The 26,618-nt window shown below is 45.4% G+C and overlaps 1 protein-coding gene across 1 annotated transcript; it reads left to right on the top strand.

The window, feature by feature from the left end:
• Positions 1–2,493: 2,493 nt before the first annotated feature.
• LOC144670438 (histone H1.5-like) lies at positions 2,494–3,162 on the top strand. Its single transcript, XM_078532929.1, has one exon. It carries the CDS (start codon positions 2,494–2,496, stop codon positions 3,160–3,162), a length of 669 nt encoding a protein of 222 aa, XP_078389055.1.
• Positions 3,163–26,618: the final 23,456 nt, after the last annotated feature.

Here is a 26,618-nt window from a genome sequence, read left to right as displayed (position 1 = left end):
TGGCAACATCTGCAGAGGTGAACACAGTTAACATTTCGAGTCCGTATGAATCTTCAACAAAATTAAGTAAAAATAGAAAAGAGGTGAAATATATGCTGGTTTAAGGGGGACGGGGTGTGGGGTAGGTAGAACTAGATAGCGGGCCAGTGATAGGTGGAGATAGCCAAAAAATGTCATCAACAAAAGGACAAAGAGCTGTTGAAGGTGGTGATATTATCTAGGGAATGTGCTAATACGGGTAGAAAGCAGGACAAGCAAGGTGCAGGTAGCCCTAGTGGGGGTGGGGTGAAGGGACGGGATCGAAATAGGCTATAAGGTAGAGATAAAACAATGGACGGAAATACATTTAAAAATAATGGAAATAGGTGAGAAAAATCTATATAAATTATTGGGGAATAAAAAGGAAGATCGGAAAGGGGGTGGGGATGGAGGAGAGAGTTCATGATCTAAAATTGTTTAACTCAATATTCACTCCAGAAGGCTGTAAAGTGCCTAGTCGGAAGATGAGGTTCTGTTCCTCCAGTTTGCGTTCAGCTTCACTGGAACAATGCAGCAGGCCAAGGATGGATATGTGGGCATGAGAGCAGGGTAGAGTGTTGAAATGGCAAGCGACAGGGAGGTACGGGTCATGCTTGCGGACAAACCGAAGGAGTTCTGCAAAGTGGTCACCCAGACTGTGTTTGGTCTCTCCAATGTAGAGGAAACCGCATTGGGAGCAATGAATGCAGTAGAATAATTTGAGGGAAGTGCAAGTGAAATGCTGCTTCACTTGAAAGGAGTGTTTGGGCCCTTGGACGGTGAGGAGAGGGGAAGTAAAGGAGCAGGTGTTGCACCTTCTGCAGTTGCATGCGAAGAAGCCATGGGAGGGGGTTGAGGTGTAGGGGGTGATGGAGGAGTGGACCAGGGTTTCCCGGAGGGAACGATCCCTGTGGAATGCCGCCAGGGGGGTGAAGGGAAGATATGTTTGGTGGTGGCAACATGCTGGAGTTGGCGGAAATGGCGGAGGATGATCCTTTGAATGCTCATGCTGGTGGGGTGATAAGTGAGGACAAGGGGGACCCTATCATGGTTCTGGGAGGGGGAGGAGGGTGTGAGGGCGGATGCGCGGGTGATGGGCCGGACACAGATGAGGGCCCTGTCAACCACCATGGGTGGAAAACCTTGGTTAAGGAAGAAGGAAGACATGTCAGAGGAACTGTTTTTGAAAGTGGCATCATCAGAACAGATGCGACGGAGGCGAAGGAACTGAGAGAACAGGATGGAGTCCTTACAGGAAGAGGGGTGTGACGAGCTGTAGTCGAGGTAGCTGTGGGAGTCGGTAGGCTTGTGATGAATATTTGTGGACAGTCTATCACCAGGAATTGAGAAAGAGAGGTCAAGGAAGGGAAGGGAAGTGTCAGAGATGGACCATGTGAAAATGATGGAGGGGTGGAAATTGGAAGCAAATTTAATAAATTTTTCCAGGTCCAGATGAGAGCATGAAGCAGCACCGAAGTAATCATCGATGTACCAGAGAAAGAGTATTGGGATGGGGCCGGAGTAGGACTGGAACAAGGAATGTTCCACATACCCCATAAAGCGACAGGCATAACTGGGGCCCATGCGGGTACCCATAGCCACACCTTTTATTTGGTGGAAGTGAGAGGAGTTTAAGGAGAAATTGTTCAGTGTGGGAACAAGTTCAGCCAGACAGACGCGAGTAATGGTGGATGGGGATTGTTCGAGCCTCTGTTCGAGGAAGAAGCTGAGAGCCATCCTGCTCAGGGATGGAACTAAAGCGGGATTGGGCGTCCATGGTGAAGAGGAGGCGGTTGGGGTTGGGGAACTGGAAATTGTTGATGTGATGTAGGTGAGAAGTGACTGGACAAGGGGAGAGAGAAGGGAGTCAAGATAACAACAAATGAGTTCCGTGGGGCAGGAACAGGCTGACAGTGACATTGTATCAGCGAGAGTGTGTTAAAGGGGCGGGCGGGTTAGACTAATGTCACTGTGTTTCTGTGTCCGGCCTCAGCGCCAGATTTCCGAGTCCATCTTGTATAAAATCACAAGATTTCCCTGTCATAGGATCGCGATGCTCCCCTGCTCAGCCCTGAAGAGAGAATTTAATGCAAAGTTTTCATTAATTTCAAGATTTCAATGGAAACACAGAGAAGAAGTCAGCGCTCGGCTGAGAGGGCGCGATCAAAGCAACAAAGAAACGGGTTTAAATGGAAATTGCTGCATTTAATTCGGATGGAACTTTCTCGACAACAAAGATTCGGATTTTGTTTACAGAAGGAAGCGAGTGTGGGAATCTGAAATGTCCAATTTGAAGTGGAATTGGGGAGTTTATGATGAGAGAGAAACACAGAGAGGCTGGAGGAGCCGGGAGCTGACAGCAGGTTGTCTCTGCCCCGTCCGCTCTCTGTGTTTAAGTTGCTCTGAGCCGCCACCACTGGTTTCATTTCTGATCCAGTTCTGACTGTCAGAGAGATTTTCCACACAGTCTCGGATATGACTGATACTGCAGCCGCCGAAACGGCTCCTCCAGCCGCTGCCGCTCAAGTCAAACCTCCCAAGAAGAAGAAGGCGGCTTCCCGATCGAAGGCAGCCGGTCCCAAGTTAGGCGAACAGATCCTCAAGATTGTGGCGGGTTGCAGCGATCGCAAGGGGATGTCCCTGGCCGCGATAAAGAAAGCTTTGTCTGGCAGCGGTGTCGATGTGGGGAAGCTCGGCTCCCAGATCAGGCTAAGTATCAGGAGGAAGGTGGAGAGCGGCTCCCTGGTGCAGGTAAAGGGACAGGGCGCCTCCGGCTCCTTCAAAATCCCTAAGAAGGAATCCCAGGGGAAAGTGGGAAAGAAGGAGAAGAAACCAACAGCCAAGAAATCTTTAGTAAAGAAACCAGCGGCCAAGAAGGTGAAAACAACGAAACCAGCAGCTAAGAAATCTCCTGCCAAGAAAGTAACAGCCAAGAAATCCCCAGCGAAGAAAGCAACAGTCAAGAAAACAAGCAGCAAGAAGGCGGCAACTCCAAAAAAGGCGGTGAAGAAAGCAGCGCTGAAGAAAAAATCTCCCGCCAAGAAGCTCACGGGCGGAAAGGCTTTAAAAAAAGTGGATAAATCGAAGGCCAAGCCGAAAGTGAAAGCAGCAAAGGCAAAGAAAGCAGCGGCAGGAAAGAAGTGAAACCAGCCGAGCAAATTGTAAACCTCTGAACACAAAGGCTCTTCTCAGAGCCGCCCACGTCTCTCAGGAAAGAGCTGATCCCCGAATCAAATGTCCCTGTCCCGGCGCTGGGAGCAGGTTTCACACCGAAATGATTTATATTAAATTGAAAATTCCCGGTATCTCACTGACATGCACTATACCCAGCCCCTCCCCCACTCTGCAATAAAACAGAGCGGTGTCCGTGCCCCATTGTAACTGGGGATTCGTTCAGCTGCTCTGTCAGTTTCTGCTCGTTTCCTTTTCACAGATTCAGGGTGAGTGTGTAAGACAGTTACCCGGGGGGAGTAACCCCGCGTTACAACTCAAAGCCCAACACATGAGTTTGTCTAATTCAGCTGGAGTGAGGTGTCGGTAAACTGCTCAACCCGCCTGGAGGGGAGGTGTGTGGGGATAGAACAGAAGCTGGGAGTGAAGTGGAAATAGGCGGATTTGACAGGGTATAGTGGATGTACTTGGGCGGGAGTAGTACTGAATTTTAATTGTAAAACTCTATTTAAAAGCTGCTGGTTTTTAGAACCGTTTAATTTGAAGATCCAATCTATAAGCTTTGTGTCGATAATTTAAAAAGAAAGTCGTTTCTAGCAGGGAGGAGGCGGAGCTAAATTATCATAGACACTCCTCTGTTCTGTCTGTCGCTCAATCTCCTCCCCGCCCCGCCTCTCACTCTCTGCCCATTTCTCAGTCAGGTCGGGGCGGGCTCTATAAAAAAGGAACCGAAACAGCTCGTCTCTCATATTCAGCAGCGATCTGAGTGAAGAATCATAATGTCTGGCAGAGGGAAAGGAGGTAAAGGACTGGGTAAAGGCGGAGCAAAGCGGCACCGCAAAGTGCTTCGTGATAATATCCAGGGCATCACCAAACCAGCAATCCGCCGCCTGGCTCGCCGTGGCGGTGTCAAGCGGATCTCGGGTTTGATCTATGAGGAGACTCGTGGGGTGCTGAAGGTTTTCCTGGAGAATGTGATCAGGGATGCGGTCACCTACACTGAACACGCCAAGCGCAAGACGGTCACTGCCATGGATGTGGTGTACGCTCTGAAACGCCAGGGCCGCGCTCTCTATGGATTTGGCGGCTAAACAATTCGACCCTTTCTACCGAACACACAACAAAGGCTTTTATGAGAGCCACCCACCGCCTCACAGAGAGAGCAAAGACCTGGGAACGGGAGCTGGGATGGGCTGTGATCGGGAATGTTAGTGCCTAATTTTCAAAAAAGAGAAGAACGAAGTGTATTGTCGAGACGGTAAACGGCTGCAAAAAAAGGCGGAATTTTTAAATGGGCAATTAAAAACAACTCGACCAATGAGGACCTGAGTTGCCAGGGATTAATTCATTGGTTCGATTTTGGATGAAACTGCCTGGGCGTATGGCTGCAGCCAATTACTGTTCGGGGCGGTTCCTCACAGAGTCTAAAAAGGCGGATTGTCGAGCAGATTGTAACTCTGACTGGTGAATCTGTTCAGAAAATGGTCAGGAGTAACTCTCCTTCCTCGACTTTCGCCGCTTCTTGCCGCCCTTTGCTACCGGCTTCTTTAAGGCTTTCTTGGCTCCCTTCTTGGGAGCTGGTTTCTTCTCATCAACCATCTTCAGTTTGAGACACAGAAATAAACCAAACCCCTTCCGAGTGCCGATTAAATAGACAGTCTCCCAGATCTATGCTAATGAAGGATTGGGAAAAGATGACTCTGAATGGACAGTTTAAACGCTAAATCAGCCTCTAAGTATATAATTTCAGGATTGGATATGGAAACTGGCCAATCAGATTGTGATTTCTCGCCCCCACTCCTCCTCCCACCCGTCATCAGTCCATTTCCTTTGGTCAGGAAATACATTTTACAAAGACTCTCTCCAGCCCCAGTTCCTCAGTGTTTTACTATACATCGGGAATGTCGCCTGATTGTTTTGCGAGGGTCCGTTCTCCACAGAGAGACACTGTACGGGAAAGCGGGATGCCATCTGTAACAGAGAGCCCCTGATAATGTGTGCGAGTGTGGGAGTTACTCACTCTGATACTGTGAATGAATTTGGGATTTATTCACTGTTTGTAAGGCCGTGCTACAGTGAGAGAGTGTGGGATTCATTCTGTGCATTCTGGCAAGTCTCTGGGACTGAAAGTGATTGTTGATGTCGTTCTGTGTCTGACTGTGATAGTGTTTGAGACTCATTGGTCATCTGTCAGTTAGCCGTGCATGTGAGTGAGTGGGCCTTTCATTCAGCACCTCATCTTCCGACTAGGCACTTTACAGCCTTCCGAACTGAATATTGAGTTCAACAATTTTAGATCATGAACTCTATCCTCCATCTCCACCCCCTTTCCGATCCCCCCCTCCCCGCCTTTTCCCCCAAAAATTTATATAGATTTTTCTTTTCCCACCTATTTCCATTATTTTTAAATATATTTCCATCCATTGTTTTATCTCTACCTTTTAGCCTTTTTCGATTCTTTCACCCCACCCCCACTAGGGCTAACTGTACCTTGCTTGTCCTGCTTTCTACCCTTAATTAGCACATTCCTTAGATAATATCACCTTCATCAACTCCTTGCCCTTTTGTCTGTGATATCTTTTTGTTATCTCCACCTATCACTGGCTCTACTTGTCCTACCCACGCCCCTTATACCAGTTTATATTTCATCTCTCTTCTATTTTGACTTAGTTCTGTTGAAGGGTCATTCAGAATCGAAACGTTAACTGAGCTCCTCTCCGCAGATGCTGCCAGACTTGCTGAGTTTTTCCAGGTATTTGTTTAGGATTTCCAGCATCCGCAGTTTTTTGCTTTTATCTTAGTGTTTAATTGACTGCCACTTCTCTTCAAGGAATGCCTACCTTGAAGTTTTGCTTTTCTCTCCGACAGGATTTTCGTATCTCTCTCTTGCCTTGTTCACCTTCATAGCTTTCCATTTCTCTCCTGGTATTTGACAAGGTGCTTACCAAAACTCGCTTCCACAGCCATATTTCCTTCCTCAGTGACTGTCTCCGTCTCCGACTTACCCCATGTGGATTTCAACTGAAGTTCCATCCCTTATGTTTCAAACCCACCCAGGATTAAAGGTATCTCCAGGACATACAACGCTCCTCAGACTGCTGTTCTCGTCGCATTCTGAGATCTACACTCAGTGCCATGCGCCGCCATATGAACACACTCGACCTCTCCCTCCAGCAGCACCGCCGCACTCTTTTTCTAAGCTGCGCATATCCCCAGTTTCATTTTATTCTTCGTCTCATCCGACGCTTCAACAAGAAACTTTGTCTCTTTCTTTCAGGTGCAAAGGAACACAAGCTCCAACAACTCATTGACACCAACACCCATCCAGGACCCTCAACCCTTGTCTGTCCCTCTGTCCCCATCCCGTCTTCCAATGGCAGCCCCGGCCGTGTATTCACTATACCCATGACCTTCCCCTCTCCGTCGCTGAACGTTCAGTGCTCAGCAAAGGACTTAAGTTTCAGACCCTTACGCCCTCATCTCAATGAATCTCAGGCTCGGAACGATGCTGAACTCTTCTACCGCTGCCTTCATCTCCGTGCTCACTTCTTTGGGCAGGAGTCCTCTCCCCATTCAATGGATCCTTTTACCTGCTTCCTATATTCTCCCTCCAGCTGGACCCCTCCCTCTGGATTCTTAGCTTCTCTTGATCTTTTGATTGAGAACTGTTGGCGTGACATTAGTCATCTCAATTTCTCGGCTCATCTCACCCACTCTAACCTATCTCTCTCTGAACTTTCTGCACTTCGTTCTCTCAGGTCCAACTCTGACATTGTCATCAAACCCGCTGACAAGGGTGGTGCTGTTGTTGTCTGGCGCACTGACCTCTACCTAGCAGAGGCTGAGCATCAACTCAAAGACACTTCCTCCTACCACCCTTGGACTATGACCCCACCACTGAACATCAAGCCAGTGTTTCCAGGACTGTTACTGACCTCATCTCCTCTGGAAATCTTCCTTCCACAGCTTCCAACCTGATAGTCTCCCAAACTCAGACGGCCTGCTTCTACATCCTACCCAAAATCCACAAACAGGACTGTCCCGGCAGATCGACCATGTCAGCCTGTTCCTGCCCCACGGAACTCATTTCTTGCTATCTTGACTCCATTCTCTCTCCACTTGTCAAGTCCCTTCCCACCTACATCCGTGATTCCTCTGACACCCTACATCATATCAACAATTTCCAGTTCCCTGGCCCCAACCGCCTCCTCTTCACCATGGACTTCCAATCCCCCTACACCTCCATCCGCCACCAGGATAGTCTGATGGCTCTCTGCTTCTTCCTTGAACAGAGGCCCGAACAATCCCCATCCACCACTGCTCTCCTCCGTCTGGCTGAACTTGTTCTCACACTGAACAATTTCTCCTTAAACTCCTCTCACATCCTCCAAATAAAAGGTGTGGCTATGGGTACCCGCGTGGGCCAAAACTATGCCTGTCTCTTTATGGGGTATTTGGAACATTCCTTGTTCCAGTCCTACTCCGGCCACCTCCCACAACTCTTTCTCCGGTACATCGATGATCACTTCGGTGCTGCTTCATGCTCTCATTTGGACCTGAAAAATTTATTAATTTTGCTTCCAATTTCCACCCCTCCATCATTTTCACATGATCCATCTCTGACACTTCCTTTCCCTTCCTTGACCTCTCTGTCTCAATTTCTGGTGATAGACTGTCCACCAATATCCATTAGAAGCCTACCGACTCCCACAGCTACCTCGCCTACAGCTCCTCACACCCCGCTTCCTGTAAGGACTGCATCCTATTCTCTCAGTTCCTTTGCCTCTGTCGCATCTGTTCTGATGATGCCACTTTCAAAAACAGTTCCTCTGACATGTCTTCCTTAACCGAGGTTTTCCACCCACGGTGGTTAACAGGGCCCTGAACTGTCTCCGGCCCATCTCCCGCGCATCCGCCCTCACACCTTCCTCTCCCTCCCAGAACCATGATAGGGTCCCCCTTGTCCTCACTTATCACCCCACCAGCCTCTGCATTCAAAGGATCATCCTCTGCCATTTCCGCCAACTCCAGCATGATGCCACCACCAAGCACATCTTCCCTTCACTCCTCCTGGCGGCTTTCCGCAGGGATCGTACCCTCCGGGAAATCCTGGTCCACTCCTCCATCACCCCCTATGCTTCAACCCCATCCCATGGCTTCTTCCCATGCACCCGCAGAAGGTGCAACACCTGCCCCTTCACTTCCTCTCTCCTCACTGTCCAAGGGCCCAAACACTCCTTTCAAGTGAAGCAGCATTTCACTTGCACTTCCCTCAATTTAGTCTACTGCATTCGTTGCTCCCAATGCAGTTTCCTCAACATTGGAGAGACCAAACGCAGACTGGGTGACCGCATTGCAGAACACCTTTGGTCTGTCCGCAAGCATTTACCCAGACCTCCCTGTCGCTTGCCATTTCAACACTCCACCCGGCTTTCATGCCCACATGTCCGTCCTTGGCCTGCTGCATTGTTCCAGTGAAGCTCAACACAAACTGGAGCAACAGCACCTCATCTTCCGACTAGGCACTTTACAGCCTTCCGGACTGAATATTGAGTTCAACTCTTTTAGATCATGAACTCTCTCCTCCATCTTCACTCCCTTTCCGATCCCCCCAACCCCCTTTTTCCCAATAATTTATATAGATGTTTCATTTCCCACCTTTTTCCATTATTTTTAAATGTATTTCCATCCATTGTTTTATCTCTACCTTTTAGCCTTTTTCAATTCCTTCACCCCACCCCACCCCCACTAGGGCTATCTGTACCTTGCTTGTCCTGCTTTCTACCCTTAATTAGCACATTCCTTAGATAATATCACCACCTTCAACACCTCTTTGTCATTTTGTCTGTGACATCTTTTGGTTATCTCCACCTATCACTGGCTCTACTTGTGTGTCCCCCAATTAAACTAGCTTATATTTCACCTCTCTTTTATTTTTACTTAGTTCTGTTGAAGGGTCATTCGGACTCGAAACGTTAACTGTGTTCCTCTCCGCAGATGCTGCCAGACTTGCTGAGTTTTTCCAGGTATTTTTGTTTTTGATTCATTCTCTCCCTCTGACAGACTCCAAGTCCGGAGAGGAGAGGCGGACCCTCAGGGCCTCCAGGCGGTGGAGTTCAAAGTGACATCACGATTCAAACTATGACACAGTAAGTAGGTCAGGTAAGTACTTCTACTTATTCTATTAATTAAACTGCTGCAGTCCATCAGTTTAAACAAAATAATGTGAGGACTTTGGACTGTAGTAGGAGTGGAATAAGGACCCTAGTGTAATTAGTATTCTTTAAAATGGAGTAACTAACAAGCTTGAATTAAAGGGAACAGAAGGCAGCAGAGCTCACACCCACGATATGCTCCTCCTGTGCTATGTGGGAATTCATGGACACTTCCAGTGACCCTGGTGAGCATGTGTGCAGGAAGTGCGTCCAGCTGCAGCTACTGGCTAACTGCATTTAAGAGCTGGAGCTGCGGGTGGATTCACCTTGGAGCATCTGCGATGCTGAGATTATCGGGGACAGAACATTCAGTGAGGCGGTCACACTGCAGGTAAAGACTGAACAGGCAGAAAGGGAATGGGTGACCACCAGGCAGAGTAGAGAGAGGCAAGTAGTACAGGAGTCCACTGTGGCCGTCCCCCTCTCTAACATATATACCGTTTTGGATACTGCTGGGGGAGGCAACATCTCAGGGGAAAGCAGCAGAAGTCCATGGTATCACGGGTGTGTCTGCTGCAAAAGAGGGGAGGAAGAAGAGTGGCCGGGCTATAGTGATAGGGGATTCAATAGTAAGAGGGACAGACAGGCGTTTCTGTGGCCCACAAAATAGACTCCAGGATGGTCTGTTGCATCCCTGGTGCCAGGGTCAAGGATGTCCCAGAGAGCTGCAGGGAATTGTGAAGTGGGGTGGGGGCGGTGTGAACAGCCAGTGGTCTTGGTGCATATTGGTACCAACAACATAGGTAAAAACTAAATCAATGAGGTCCTACAAGCTGAATATAGAGAGTTAGGATGTGAACTAAAAAGTAGGACATCAAAGGTAGTAATCTCAGGATTATTACCAGTGTCACGTGCTAGCGAGAGTAGAAACAACAGGATATATCAGATAGATACATGGCTGAAGAAATGGTGTTGGGAGGGGGGATTCAGATTCCTGGGACATTGGGACCGCTTCTGGGGAAAGTGGGACCAGTGCAAACAGGACAGGTTGCATCTGGGCAGAACCGAAGCCAATGTCCTCAGGGGTGGAGAGGTTGGGGGTGGGGGGGTGGTGTGAGTGGAGGGGTTGGGGGTGGGGGGGTGATGGGAGTGGAGGGGTTGGGGGTGGGGTGGTGGTGGTGGTGGAGGAAAGTGTTTGCTAGTGCGGTTGGGGAGGGTTTAAACTAGAACGGCAGGGGGATGGGAACCTGAGTATTGAGACAGAGGAAGGGGAAACGAGGATAGAAACAAAAGACAGAAAAGTAGGAAGCAAAAGTGAAAGACAGAAAAAAAAGTGTGAAAAACAAATGGGGTCAGAGTGAAAAATAAAGTGAAGGTGATTACAAAGCTAAAGAAAAGTTGAAAGGCATCATATCTTAATGTGTGGAACATTTGCAATAAGGTAGATGATTTAACGGTGCAAATAGATATAAACGGTTATGATATAGCTGCGATTATGAAGACATGGCTACAGGGTGATCAAGGATGCAAACTGAACATCCAGGGGTATTGAATATTTAGGAAGGGCAGACCAATCGGGAAAGGAGGTGGGGTGGCATTGTTAGTAATGGAGGAAATCAATGCAATAGTGAGGAAGGATATTGGCTTGGAAAATCATGATGTGGAATCTGTTTGGCTGGAGATAAGAAACACCAAGGGGCAGAAAACATTGGTGGGGGTTCTCTATAGGCCTCCAAACAGTAATGGAGAGGTAAGGGAAGGCATTAAGCAGGAAATTAGAGATGCATGCAATAAGGATACAACTGTAATTGTGGGTGACTTTAATCTACATACAGATTGGACAAACCACACAGCAATAATGCTGTGGAGGAAGATTTCCTGGAGTGTGTACGTGATGGTTTTATGGACCAAAACATTGAGGAACCAACTAGAGAGCAGGCTATCATAGACTGGGTGCCATGCAATGAGAAAGAATTAATTCCCTTGGGGAAGAGCAACCATAAAATGATGGAATTGTTCATTAGGATGGATAGTGAAGAAGTTGAATTCAAAACGAAGGTCCTGAACCTAAATAAAAGGAGCTACGAGGGTCTGAGGCGCGAGTTGGCAATGATGGACTGGGGAACCGTACTTAAAAGGTTGACCAGTGGATAAGCAATGGCTAATATTTAAGGAACGTATGCATGAATTACAACAATTATTCATTCCTGTCTGGCACAAAAATAAAATAGGAAAGGTGGCCCAACCATGGCTTACAAAAGAAATTAGGGATAATATTAGATCCAAAGAGGAGACATATTAAATTGCCAGAAAAGAGAGGAAGCCTGAAGATTTGGAGCAGTTAAGGATTCAGCAAAAGTGGACAAAAAGATTTGTCAAGAAGGGGAAAATGGAGTATGAGATGAAACTTACAAGGGACATAAAAACTGACTATAAAGGCTTCTATAAATATGTGAAGAGAAAAAGATTAGCAAAGACAAATGTAGGTCCCTTACAGTCAGAAACGGGGGAAATTATAATGGGGAACAAAGAAATGGCAGGAGAATTGAACACATATTTTAGTTCTGTCTTCACAAAAGAGGACACAAATAATTTTCCAGAAATGTTAGGGAACCAAGGGTCTAGCAAGAGGGGGGAATTGAAGAAAACTAGTATTAGTTAAAAATTGTGGTCAAGAAATTAATGGGGTTAAAGGCTGAGAAATCCCCAGGACTTGATGATCTACATCCCAGGCTACTAAAGGAAGTGGCCCTGGAAATATTGGATGCATTGGTGGTCATCATCGAAAATCTCTCGACTCGGGAGCAATTCCTACAGATTGGAGGGTGGCAATTGTAACCCCGCTATTTAAACAAGGAGGGAGAGAAAAAACAGAACTACAGGCCAGTTAGCCTAACATCAGTAGTGGGGAAAATTCTAGAGTCTATTATAAAAGACATGGTAACATGGTAACACTTGGAAAGCATTAATAGGATTAGACAAAGTCAGCATGGGTTTATGGAAGGGAAATCATGCTTAACTAATCTAATGAAGTTTTTGGAGGGTGTAACTAGTAGAAAAGATAAGGGAGAACCAGTGGATTATATTGAATATTGATGTACAGTCTATCACCAGAAAATGAGACAGAGAGGTCAAGGAAGGGAAGTGTCAGAGATGGACCATGAAGGTGATGGAGGGATGGAAATTGGAAGAAAAATTGATAATTTTTTCCAGGTCCAGGTGAGAACATGAAGCAGCACCGAAATGGTCATCGGTGTACCGAAGAAAGAGTTGCAGGAGGGGGCCTGATTCGGACTGGAACAAGGAATGTTCCACATACCCCATAACAATGTTTCAGTGCTGCTTCATGGTCTCGTCTTCACTGAGAGGGTGGTCAGCCTGTGGAATTCTCTACCACAGAAGGCTGTGGAGGCCGGGTCACAGAGTATATTCAAGAAAGAAATTGGTACATTTTTGGATATTTGGGGCATCAAGGGATATGGAGAGAAAGAGGGAATGTGGCGTTGAGATAGAGGATCAGCCATGATCATATTGAATGGTGGAGCAGGCTCAAAGGGCCGAATGGCCTACACTTGATCCTTGTTTCTATGATATACCAGTTTGGGATAAATGCTGTATGTGTCATTCTAGACCACAATATGAGAGTGTTGGATTGATTCTATACCTGTTAGTCCCTGTAAATGTCCGTAAATGAGATTCATCCTGTGTTTGTCAGTCTCTGGCACTGTAAGTCAATGTGGTATCGATTCTAGATCATTCAGTCTGTGGTACTATCTGATTGTGCACCTCTCATTCACTGTCGGAGCCTGGTTCTGTGTCTGAAGGTGGGATTAATTTTGGACATTCCAACATCTGCTGCTCAATGTGAGTGTGGAATTCAGTCTGTATCTGTCAGTTTCAAGTGTTGAACAGGAATGTGAGAGTCATTCTCAATATCTGGGAATCTTTGAAACATATTTTGCATCTGTTAGTCTGTGATGCTGTATGTGAGAGTAGGATTCTTTTTGTCTGTCAGGCTCTGGTAATCTGTGCGAGTGTTAGATACATTTTGTAACACTCAATCCCTGATGCTGTGCACAACTTTGTCCATCCCTAATTGCCCTTGTTCAGAGGGTATTTAAGAGACAACCACATTACTGCGGGTCAGGGGCCTGGAGTTACCAGTCGGATCATGTAAAAGAGGCAGGTTTTGCATGGTTTTTGACGACAATCGACAATCAGAGTTTTGATTTCAAATTTCACAATCTTCCATGGTGGGATTCGAAACTGGGTCCCCTGGGTCTCTAGAATACTCGTCCAGTGACAATAACACTGTGGCACTACCTCCCCATCTAGCAGAGTGGCTCAGCGTAAGCGTGCTGGGCCCATAACCCACAGCTCGATGGATTGAAACCATCTTCTGCTATTTTCATTTTCATTAATGACTGTGGGATTCATTATGTCTCTATCAGACTTTGATTCTGAACGTGTGCTTATGATTCCTCTGTGTCTCAGTGTTTGGCACTGTGTGAAAGTCTGATTCATTCTCAACTTCTGAATGTCAAACGGTCTCAGGTGTTTTCGGTATCTACTGGTCAGCTGTACTGTGTGTGACATGGGATTCATTCTGCATTTGTCTGTCTCCGTTACTGTAGTGAGTGGGTGATTTATTCTGTACTGGTCAGTCACTGGTGCTGTGAGTAATGGGCTTCATTCTGTATCTGTCAGACTCTGGTGCTGTGTGTGTGTATTGTGCAGTTTGTCAGTGCCTGGTAACATGTTGGATTTGTTCAGTAGTTCACCCTGTCCGATTTTCTGTGTGAATGTGAGGTTTATTTTATCGTTCTCAATCTTTGATGTGGGTTATGATTCTAGGGTTAACTCTGGATCTGTACTCAATAGTTATTGGAGAGAACTGAAACGAGGTGCAGCCCTGTCCAAATTTGTTGATGCCATTATTCTCTCAATATTGAAAATCTCCAGTTGAGAACTAGAATCCTACACACAGCGCAGCTCCCAGTAAATGTTGCAGTATTCTATCCAAGCTGCATTTCCCAGATTTTACTAGCTGTGAATCCTTTGATCAGTATTTGGGTATTTTAATGCAGGAACATCTGCCTGTTGACCCAATTCCATGGTGTTTTTGGGAATAGTAGCCAGAGGAGTGGAATTAAAATCCAGCTGTTTCCCTCTCTCGAATATTATCTCAATGAAATCGGTACTTAATATGGAAAGCATTAGTCCATCACACACTCTGATCAATTAAACCGTCTATCCTTTATTACTAATGCATTGGTTGTGATTTTGAGTCCCACCTGAGTTGAGTTTTCAGTCAAATCTCATGTGTTATTTGTGCAAAACCGAAACTCATCCAGGGAAAAGGAACAGACACTTTCTGTCAGAAAGAGGCAGCTAATATGCACATAGGAAACCTCCAAAAGCGCCAATGTGACCATGTTTTGGGCTGTTGATTGAGACATAAATATCAGTGACTGCGCGGGCGGGGGGGAGGAGAATAATGCCACTGCTCGTGTCTTCGGCAGAGCACCATGGAATCACTTACAACAAAATGAGAGGCTGGAGGGAGCTTCGTTTTAATGCGTCTTCTGAAGGATAGCACCTCGAATAGTGGAGCCCTCCCTCAGTGCTGTACTAGAGTATCAGTCTTCTTTGTTACACACAAATTCCAGTGTGGGATTTGAAAAAAAGACCTTTGTGTTCCAAAGGCGACTGCGACCAGGTCAGTCCCAGTGAAAGTGTTTAAGAAATCGACCAATCAACAGCTACATGACTGAGACAATTATGATGTCATCCCCTGGCAGGTCACATGACAGCTGGAGCCACAAGGCATCACAACCAGATTTGTGACTGGATTCAAACCCAAAATCCTGTCACAATGATTTTTCAAATTAAGCTGTCAGCTGCTTGAAAACGCAGCAGTGAAACTTCCTGTCTGATCATGAGGAGAGCTAGGGAGCTAGAGCTAATTACAAAACTAAATCCTTTAATAAAACAGTTCAAAAACCATCAAGATTGAAATCCTGTGAGGAAAAATCAAGTTATTATTGAGAACTCTGGTGGGAGAACTTCATTGGACAGCAGAGAAATCAGGCGAAGAATCCAAGGAAATCGACACCAGCGAACAAGTTAAAATCAAAAGCGGAATAACTCCTGTCAAAAGCTGAGAGTTCTGTGCATCATCAGTTCATCAGGTCGAGATATTATTTGGATTTAGCTTTCTGTTTAGAACAGGGTTTAATGAACTAAGTGGAATAGACACGTCATTGCAGAACAAGTAAGTCATCTCTAGATTTTCTTGAGTTCCAATTTATTGAAACATTAAATTCTGGTGAACTAGAATTACAGTGCAAATGAATTGATAAATTAAAAACAAACTGTTTTCGAATAAATAAAGTCGAACAATTATTTTACACAAAGTACCAGAGTGACCTGCAAGCTCAAACACAGAGAGAGTGAATTGCAGAGTGAAGGGTTTAAAATGTGGATTTTGTGGAGAGTGGGGATTAGGTGCAGACGGGGAAGGAGCTGATGTGTAATTGAAACTGAGAGACAACAGCAAAAGTAGAAGAGAGAAAGAGAGGAACATTCTAAATAACAAGGACTTTAATTAAATGGCTCATTTCAGTGAAGTGTTGGGACAGCTGAGAGCTGTTGTCTACACATCCTGTGCTCTGTGGGAACTGCAAAGAAGCATGATGATAATTGTCAGATTCATAATACATTAGAGAACCAAGCAGAATATAGAAAGCACAGAGGAGAGCTGAAAAAGGAAATGAGGTCAGCCAAGAGAGTGTATGAGAAAAGATTATAAGGTAACCTAACCAAAAACAGAAGTCTTTTACCAATGTATAGACAGTTACTGAAAAGGTCAGCTGATTAGGAGATCCTGTGGCGGCAGAGGGCTGAGGTACTAAATGAGAACAGTTCATCTGTCATCACGAAACAAGCGGATGCTGCTAATCTCACAGTAAAGGAGGAGCTGGTGGAGAAATTGGATAGGATGCAAATAGATAAAGAGGAGGCCATCACAAGGTTGGCAGTGTTCACAGTAGAAACGTCACACAACCTGGATGGGATACATCCTGGATTCCTGAGTGAAGGAAGGGGAAAAATAGAGGAAGCTCGAGCCACAATCTTTCAAACCTCCTTGGATATGGGAGTGAAGCCGGAGAACTGCAGGTTGTTAATGTTACATCCATGTTTATAATGGAGAGGGATAAAGCTAGGAACAACAGACCAGTTAGTCTAATGCTGGTGGTGGGGAAACATTGAGACACAATCATCCAGGACAAAATTCATTGTCACTTGGTAGAACATGGGTTGATAAATGACAACCAGCACAGATTGGTTCACAGAAAACCATGGCAAATACTTAATGAAGTTCTTTGATGAAGTTTCAAAGAACATTGCCCAGGGTAGTGAGGTTGATGGTGTTTGTCATGATTTCCAAAGGGGTTTGAAAAAGACTTGTTAGTAAAATTCAAGCAGATGGGACTAAAGGGGCAGGTGCAACATGGATGTAAAATTGAATAAGGGACAGAAAGGAGAAAGTAGTGGTGAATGGCTGTTTTTCAGCCTGGAGAGATTTATACAGAACTGATTCTCTGTCACGTCAGCTGGCTGTTGTGTTTGCATTCCCAGAGCTCTTACATTTCAAATACTTCCAGGCTATATCCAAGTTTGCTGATGGCACTAGGTTAGGTGACATGGTTAGTAGTGTAGGTGGGAGCAGCAAGTTTTAAAGGCTCATTGACAGATTCAGTGAGTGAACAAAACTGTGGCCATTGGTGGTCAACATGGGGAAGTGTGAGGTCATCCATCTAGGAGCAAATAAAGGTCAGAGAATTTCCGAAAAAGTCAGAAACTTGGGACTGTGGAGGAGCTGAGGGTGAGTGAGAGTGAGAGCTGAGTGAGGCTGGAGGGTGGATGAAGAGCAGCGGCAGAGCAGCCCGAGAGCAGCAGTGAGAGAGAGAAGGAGAGAAGAGTGAGAGCGGTGGGGGGGATAAAGAGCTGTGAGGGAGGGGTTGGAGCAAACCGGCCATGTTTATAATAAATAGTCAAAGCATGATATCAGGGGAAAGAAGGGAGCTGGTTGGTTTATGCAGATTTCTCAAAATGAGGTATTGATTAAACGAGGAGGTGGAAAATTATACATTTCAATCAGGGCAATTATAAGAATATTAGTGCAGAACAGGTCTTGAGGTATTTAATATAAATAACAATTTATATAAGGTACAAACTGGATTCTAAAAGAGGGAATAGAGGTTTGTTTTCGATCATGGATGGGCAGCTGTGACCTGTTGTTTGCAGTTCCTGCCCCATGTGGGAACCTCAGGACACTTCATGTATCTCGGGGGCCACATGAGCAGGAAGTGTCTCCAGCTGTTTGAGCTCGAGCTCAGGATGTCCGAGCTTGAGGGGCAGCTGGAGTCACTGTGGAGAATCAGGGAGGATGAGAGATCGCTGGATCGTGCATTCCAGGAGCTGAACACCTCACAGGGAGAGAGAGCGAGGTCAGGATAGTAGATGGGTGGCCATCTGGGAGAGTGGGAAGAGGCAGGAAATGCAGGAGTCTTCGGGGTGTGTGCCATTGTCAAACCGGTACTCAGCATTGGAGACTGCTGGGAATGGTGACACCCTGAAGGAGTGCAGTCCAGACCATGGCATCAATGGGCAAGAAACTGCACAGGAGGGAACAGCAAAGAGTAGAAATGCAGTCATTATTGGAGATTTCATAGTCAGGGGGACAGACAGGCATTTCTGTCACCGTCATTGACAGTCCCACATGGTGTGCTGTCTCCTTGGTGCCAGGGTAAAGGACAACACGGGGAGGGTGCAGAATATTCTGTAGGGGGAAGGGAGTGAGCCAGAGGTTGTGGTACACGTCAGTATCAATGACACAGGGAGGACAGGTATTGAGGTCCCTCAGTCAGAATTCCAGCAGCGAGGGAGGTAGTTAAAAAGTAGGACCTCAAAGGGAGTAATCTCGGGATTACTGCCAGTGCCACGTGCTAGTGAGAGTAGAAATGTGAAGATAGGGAGAATCGATATGTGGTTTGAGGCTGGTGCAGGAGGGAGGGATTCAGATTCTTGGGACATTGGGACCAGTTCTGGGGCAGGAAACACCTATTCAAAAGGAACAGGTTGTACCTTAATAGGACTGGGACCAATTTCCTCATGGGGAGGGTCACTTGTGTGATTCGGGAGGGTTTGAACTAAATAGGCACGGGGTGGGCATCAGTATATAGAAGCAGAACTGAAGAATAACTGTGGAAGAAGTGGGAACATAGAAGATAGGAGTAGATGAAGAAGGAATCTAAGAGAGATACAAGGACATGTCTGTTATCGCATAAAGTGTGGTGAATAATGTTGATGAGCTAGAAGCACAAATAGCCATGTGGGAATATGATGTCGTGGCAATGACAAAAACTTGGTTTAAAAATGGTGAGGACTGGGTGCTTAATTTTCACTGATGCGAAGTGTTCAGAAAAGATAGAGAAGGGAAAAGGGAGGTGGGATGGCAGTACTAATTAAGGAAGTCACTGTAATCTTGGTAAGAGACAATATCCTCAAAAGGACAAGGGCAGAATTTATTTATTGGAGCTGAGGAATAATAAGAGGATGATCACACTCATGGGGATATTCAATTGGCCTCCAAAAAGGTGAGAGAGAGGGAGATAGAGGAGCACATCTGCAGGGAAATCACAGATGTATAAGAACATAGGAAGATATAAATTAGGAGGAGTAGGGCCACTCCTCCCCTCCAGCCTGCTCCACCATTCAATAAGGTCATGGCTGATCTGATTGTAACCTCAACTCCACATCCGTGCCTACCCCTGATAAGCTTTGACCCCCTTGATTATCAAGAATCTATCTCTGCCTGAAAAAAATTCAAATCTCTGCTTCTTGAGGAAGAGAGTTTCAAAGCTTCCAATTGGGAAAAAAAAAAATTCCTTATCTCTGTCTTAAATGGGCGACCCCATATTTTTAAAAGTGATAAGAACTATAGAGTGGTGATGTCTGGAGATTGATGAAATGTGTTCAGGAGAACTTCCTCGACCAGAATGTTCTCAGTCCAGTTAGGAAGGAGGCATTGCTGGATCTGGTGCTGGGGAATGAGGTGGGCCAAGGTTGGCCACGTGAACCAAGTGTCTGTGGGTGAACCCTTGGGTAAGAGTGATTGGAAGGGAGTGAACTTCAATGGGGGGAGAGGGGATTTAGCCAGGGTAAAATGGAAGCAGAGACTGAAAGGAAAAACTGTAACAGAGCAACGGATGATCTTTCAGGAGGAGATGTTTCAGGTACAGACTAGGTACATTCCAATAAGGGGGAAATGGAGAGGAACCAAAGCCAGGGCTCCTTGGATGATGAGGAAGATAGAAAATATGATAAAACCATGAAGAGGCCGTGTGACGCACGACAGATGAATTATTCAAGTGTGAACCAGGTCACTGTTATTGTACGAGTGGGTGGAATTAACATTATATCTATCCATCTCTCCTACTGTATGCGAATGTGGAATTAACTAATCTCCAGTATCTGTCATCTGTACATGAGTGCATGATTAACTCTCTATCCGTCAATCTCTGTTACTGGGTTTCAGGGCGGAAATACAGTAACTTTCGACCTGTCATTGACCATTAGTCTGTATGAGTGTGGAATTAATTCTGTATGTGTCAGCCTCTATTAGTGCATGCGAGTGTGGAATTAACTCTCCCTCCATCTCTGTTACTGTATGTGAGTGCACAATTAACTCTCCATCAGTCTCCGTTACTTTATGTGTGTGTGGAATTATTTCTGTATCTGTTGGTCTCTGTTACTGTGTGAGAGTGTGGAATTAACTCGAGATCTTTTTGTCTCCGTTACTATGTGTCAGTTTGGCATGAACATTCTGTCAATCTCTGTAACTGTGTGTGAGTGCAGAATTAATACTCTGTCAATCACAGTTATTCTGAGTGTGTGGAATTCACTCTTTGTCAATCTAACATAACGTGTGTGTAATTAACTCTCTGTCAGTCTCTGTTACTCTATGGAAGTGGGTCACTTTCAGGTTAACAAACTGCAACTAGCAGAGTGTCACAGGGATCAGTGCTGGGTTCTCAGCTATTTACAATTTATATTAATGACACAGATGAAAGGACAGACTACACAAAGTTGCTGACAATACATAGATAGGTGGGAAAGGAAGTTGTGAGGAGTACACAGAATCTACAAAACAATATAGATATGTTAAGTCAGTGGGAAAAATGTGGCACGTGGACTATACTGTCAGAAAATGTGAGGATTTCCACTTTGGTGGGAAAAATAGAAAAGCAGATCATTATATAAATGTGAAGAGATTGCAAAATACTGTGTTTCAGACAGATCCTGGACATGAATCACAAAAAGTTAACATGTAGCTCGAGCAAGTAATTAGGAACGCAAATGGAATGTTGGTCTTTATTGCAAAGACAATGGAGAATGAAAGCAAAGATGCCTTGCTGCAACTGTACAGGGCATTGGTGAGACTACAGCTCGAACACTGTGTACAGCTTTGGTCATCTTGTTGAAGGAGGGACAAATGTCCAACATCACCATCATTCTGATGGCCACCTTTGTGTGTGGCTGCATCAAACTGTGCGTAGACCCCCGATTCACAAACACCAAGTGTCACTACGTGCTGAGGTTCTACCTGTCCCTGGTGTTGCGAAGGATGGGTCTGGCCACGCTGCCGCGGAACGCTCCAAGTAGTTGGACCGTGCCGTACCACCTGTCCCTTGTGGAAGAATTTATGCAGAGAAATACTTTTGACCACAAACCCTTAAGACAGTGGTCAGCACGTAATGTCCTAGAGGCTCTGCGGGAAAAGGAGATGGTGGATCCTGTCGGGTGGTTCCCCGAGCAGACTGTCAAAGTCATTTGGCAGAATGCCTCATCACCAGAACTTTCCAACAAGCACCAAGATGTAACTTGGCTGGTGGTGAGAAAGGCCCTCCCTATCAGATCCTTCCTACACACCAGGAGTCTCACCCCCTCCGCACGCTGCCCTTGAGGTGGCTGTAGTGGGGAAGAGACCATTGTTCACCTCCTTGTGAAATGTGCCTTTGTGGAAAGTCTGGGGAGAGATGCAGCGGTTTTTGTCGAGGTTCATCCCGAGCAGCTCTGACACAGGACTCTGCGCTCTATGGGCTGTTCCCAGGGACACACACCGAGACAAACATCAACTGCAGCTGGAGGATCATCAACTTGGTAAAAGATGCCCTTTGGTCTGCCCGAAACTTGTTGATCTTCCAGTGCAAAGAGTTGCACCCGACTGAATGTTGCAGGCTGGCACATTCCAAGGTCCAGGACTATGTGCTGAGGAACGCACTAAAGCTTGGGGCAGCCGCCACAAAGGCGCAATGGGGAAAGGTCGCTGTCTAAGACCTTTCTGCCATAGCGCACCGAGGGGCTGGGAATTGTATGGACCCCTCAGCTGTATGACTCACAAGGAATGTATATAGTGAAAGCTACATGTGTCTCAATTATATTGAAGCCCTTCAGAGTGTAACATGTTGTATATCGATAACTCCAATACCATTGTACTGTCTGAGTGTCTGTGATGACCATATTGAAAATACTGTAATGTTCATTGTTGGTATTAATTGCTCCTCGTGATCCATGTGGAAAAGTTGAATATGATTGCACTTTTTGTGATGGCCATTTGGAAATGTTTTGTAATGTTCTTTCAGATATTTTATGAATAAAGTATATTTTTCCAAAAAAAAAGTAGTTCAGAGAAGGTTCACTCGGCTTATTCCTGGGATGAGGGGTTGTCCCTTGAGGAAACATTGAGCAGTTTGGGCCAATAGTCATTTAAGTTTAGAATAATGAGAGGTAATCTTATTAGATCTTAAAATGTTCTGAGGGGGAAAGATGCTGAGAGGATGTTTCCCCTCATGGGGGAATCTAGAACAAGGGGGGGCACAGTTTCAAAATGATGGGTCTCCTTCTTAAGACAAAGATGAGGAGAAATTTCTTCTCTCAAAGGATCTTTAATCTTTGAAATTCTCTACCTCAGACAGCAGTGGATGCAGGGTCATTGAATATGTTCAAAGCTGAATTAGACAAATTTTTGAATGACAAAGCTTTGTTATTGTTAGTTAAACAGGTGATGGGTATTGATTATCCCACCTAAACAGAATAAAAAGATACAGCTGAAACACTTTGTGGGGAAGCTACTTGGAAGTCTGTAGCACTGAGGAGCTGTCTTGAAAATAAACCAGCTTGAACAAAAAGACCAGCCTGAATTAATTCTTCCACCACAACCTCTTATTGCGAATAACAAGGGCCACAATCAGATCATCCATGATCTTATTGAATGGCATCGAAGGCTAGGGTGGACAAATGGCTAACTCTTGCTCCTATTTCTTACGTTCTTATGTAGTGTGATGGAGGCAGGTTCAAACAATGTCTTTAAAAGAGATTTGGATTAACTCAAAAGGAAAAATGTGCAGAGCTACAGGAAAACGTGGTGAAGTGGCACAAGATGAATATAACCAGCACAGACATGACAGGCTGAATGGCTACCTCCTGGACTGTGACCGTTCTATGATTCTATGAATGAACTACCTGTCAATCTCTCATATAGTATATGACCCTGGGTGGAATTAACTCTGTCTGTCACTCTCTGTCACCAAATCAGAGTGTGGAATTTACTTTCTGTCAGTCTCTTACAGTACAGGAAACAGCTAATGACTTTTGCTTGTGTCCTTTTATCAGAAATAGATAGGCTCTACTGGTCTCAAACGTACTCAAGGTTAAACATATCAACTAATCCTCCATCTACACTCCAGCTGAAAGTCAGCCAACAAGAACATACCTTCACAGAAAGCGAGAGAACGACTTCCATGAACAGCATCCACCCTGATGCAAAAGGACGCCTCATTTGTCAGTTTGTGTTTCTGGCCTTGGTTTTGTGAGAAACACCTGCAATAATTCACTGTCAAAATCATGTGGCTGCTGGGAGTCTTAAATAAAGACAGAAAATTCTGCAAATATGCAGCAGGTAGGCATCATCTGCGGTGAGAGAAACAGAGTAAACATTTCAGGTCACTGACAATCAGCCTGTAATAAAACACTTACTGACATCTGCTCATGGTGGCTGCAACTTCCACAATTCTGTGCTTGAGAAACCACTGTATCCAATGCATTGACTTTCCCAGGCACAGAGTGTGCATGTTCCCCAGGGTCGGCCCCAAGGCATTCTGATCCAAAACTTTTGCCACTGCCACTTGTCTACCCTTTCCACCAACCTGCATATATCTTGTCTATATCTTTAGCTCTGAAGAAGGGTCATACAGAATTGAAAATTTAACTCTGTTTCTCACTCCACAGATTATGATGTCAGAACTGAGTTTTTCCAGCATTTTCTGTTTTTACGCTGATATCCAGTTGAAGTTTAACACTATCTTCCTCACTGTTCACAATACCTCCAACTTTCATGAACTCTGCAAATTTTGAAATGATGCTCTGTACACCAAGGTCTCGGCCATTCATTTATATCAGGAAGAGCCGGGGTCCTCACACCGACCCCTGCGGAATTCCGCTTTAAACCTTCCTCCAGCCTGAAAAACAACCATTCACCACTACCCTCTGTTTCCTGTCACTCAGCCAATCCCATATCCATGTTGCTCTGTCCCTTTTATTCCATGAGCTGTAACTTTGTTGACAAGTCTGTTGTGTGAGACTTTATCAAATGCCTTTTGGAAATCCATGTAAAGCACATGAACAGCATCACCCTCCCCAACCCTCTCTGTTACCGCATCAAAGACTCGGTACAAACGGGAGAATCCGGGAAGCGGCGGTGAGGATGGGGGAGGCGCTGCACCATCGGTTTCACGGCGCCGACCCGCTCCCCGTCCCCGCGGCGGCGGCGCTGAGAGTCGGTGGTAATGAGGCGACGATCACCCACATTCAGCTTCCTGGTGCCGTACTGCGCATGCTCCGCGCAGCAGGCCTTTTCCGGTGGCTGAGCCTTCTCGCAGCTGCGCAGTGAGACCCTTCTGATGGAGATAGGGCGTATTCTCAGGCGATAGGAATGCTGGGTTATATTATTCACCATTTCAAGAATAATATTAGCGCAGTCGGTGATATTTGGACTCAGAGCATCTGTGCCACCTCTTTCGGACCGAATGAGTCCAGCTCCTCTGCTTACACTGAAAATATCTTCATTTCTGTATTTGTCCAATTCCCTTTTAAAATTTACTTTTGAATCTGATTGAACCAGTCTTTCAGGCAACACATTCCGATCACAGCAGTTTGCTGCTGAGAGAAATAAATGCGTTACCTCACAGCACCTTTAGTTTTTTTTATCTCATGATTCTCCCACATTCCAGCACTTGGTCCATGGTCTTGCAGGTTATGGCACTTGAGAAGCATATGCAAGCACCTTTTCAATTAGTTGAGAATTTCTGCCCCTGATACAAGTTCAGACAGTGAGTTCCAGACCCTGGCTAACCTCTGGGTGAAAAAGACATCCTCAGCTCCTCTCTAATCTTTCTACGAATCACGTTACATCTGTACACCCTGGACACTGACCTCTTTGTGATGGTAAATAGGCCCTGCCCATTTTCTCTATTAAGGCCCCTCACAATTATGTACATCTCAATCAAATCTCCTTTCAGCCTCCTCTGTTCCAAGGAGAACTACTGCAGCCTACCTGACATATCCTCATTGCTGCATTTTCCAGTGCTGGCAACATCCCAATAAATCTCCACTGTATTCTCTCCAGAGCAATTTGATCCTTTCTGTAATAAAATGACCAGAAGACACACGGTACTCAAGTTGTGGCAAATGATTTATACAGTTCCAGCATTACCCGCCGTCCCCCCGCTCTTATATTCTATAGTGTGCTAATAAAGGAAATGATTCCACATGCCCTCTGAACCACCTTATCGACCTCTACTGGTAAATTCAAGGTTCTGTGGACATTCACTTTAACTCCATCACTTCCTCTACAACTCTGAGCATTCTCCCATTAACTGTGTAGTTTGTTTTTTTTTGCCTTGTTTGACCTCCCTAAGCGCATCACCTCACACTTCCCCAGGTTGAATTCCAGTAGCCACTTTTCTACGCACCTGACCAGTCCATTGATATGGGGGACTGAGCAACACAGAATGAATCATACTTTCCACATAATACTACTCACTGAAATTGAATTAATTCCAAACTCCCACAAAGTATGGGAAACTGAGTGCTGAATAATACTGCCAAAGCTCACATAGAATACCAGAGACATTCAGATACAGAATTAATCCCATTTTCCCTAACAGTAATGAGAATTTATAAATACAGAATGATTCCCACATTGACGTTTTGTGCCACTGACTGATACAGAATTAATCCCACCCTCACATACAGTACCAGACATTGACCCGTAAAGAAGGAACCCCACTCTCACAAACTGTCCAAAAACAAAACGAAAAAAAAAACTGGAAAGACTCAGTAGGCTAGACAGCATCTGTGGAGAGAAAGACAGAGTTAACGTTATGAGTCCGTCTGACTCTTCAGCTCTGAGGAACAGTCATACGGACTCGAAACGTTAATCCTGTCTTTCTCTACGCAAATGCTGTCAGGCCTGCTGAGTTTTGCCAGCATTTTTTGTTTTTGTTTCAGATTTCTAGCATCCACCGTATTTTGCTTTTATCTCACAAACTGTTCCCCAGACTGAGATACAGAATGAATCCTACACTCACAGACACTACCTGTTACTGACAGATACAGAACAAATCTCGCACACATACAGTAACAGAGTTTGATGGATATGATATGTACCCCACAGTCACATTCACGACCAGAGGCTAATTGATGCAATTTAGATTTGACAACTGTCCAGTTGTGGCATATCACGATTTTAACACAGGAAATGGGAAATTCTAAACATAACACGAGGCATCTTAACACGACTGGGGGACATTATGAGACCAGGAAGAAAATATTTACCCACAGAAAACGTCTTCAAAGAACAACAGGTTATATCTTCGGACAACAGGGGACACCTTCTGATTAGGTCACATTTTACAGAATGGAGAAGAAAAAAAGTACAAGAGGGATTGTATTTACACTACCTGGAACAGATTTGCACGACAGGAAAGTATTTTACACAACAGAGAATATCTCTCAACAGTTCCACAGCACAGAGCACAGTTCAACATCAGACTGGACAGAACTGCAGCAGAGAGCACAGTTCTACAGCAGAGAGCAGAGTTATTTTCTTCTATTTGTCCATGGGACGTGGACATTGCTGGCTCGGCC

Source organism: Cetorhinus maximus, chromosome 31, assembly GCF_964194155.1.
Source record: "Cetorhinus maximus chromosome 31, sCetMax3.hap1.1, whole genome shotgun sequence".
NCBI classification, from domain to species: domain Eukaryota; kingdom Metazoa; phylum Chordata; class Chondrichthyes; order Lamniformes; family Cetorhinidae; genus Cetorhinus; species Cetorhinus maximus.
This window is presented reverse-complemented; position numbering and strand designations above follow the sequence as displayed.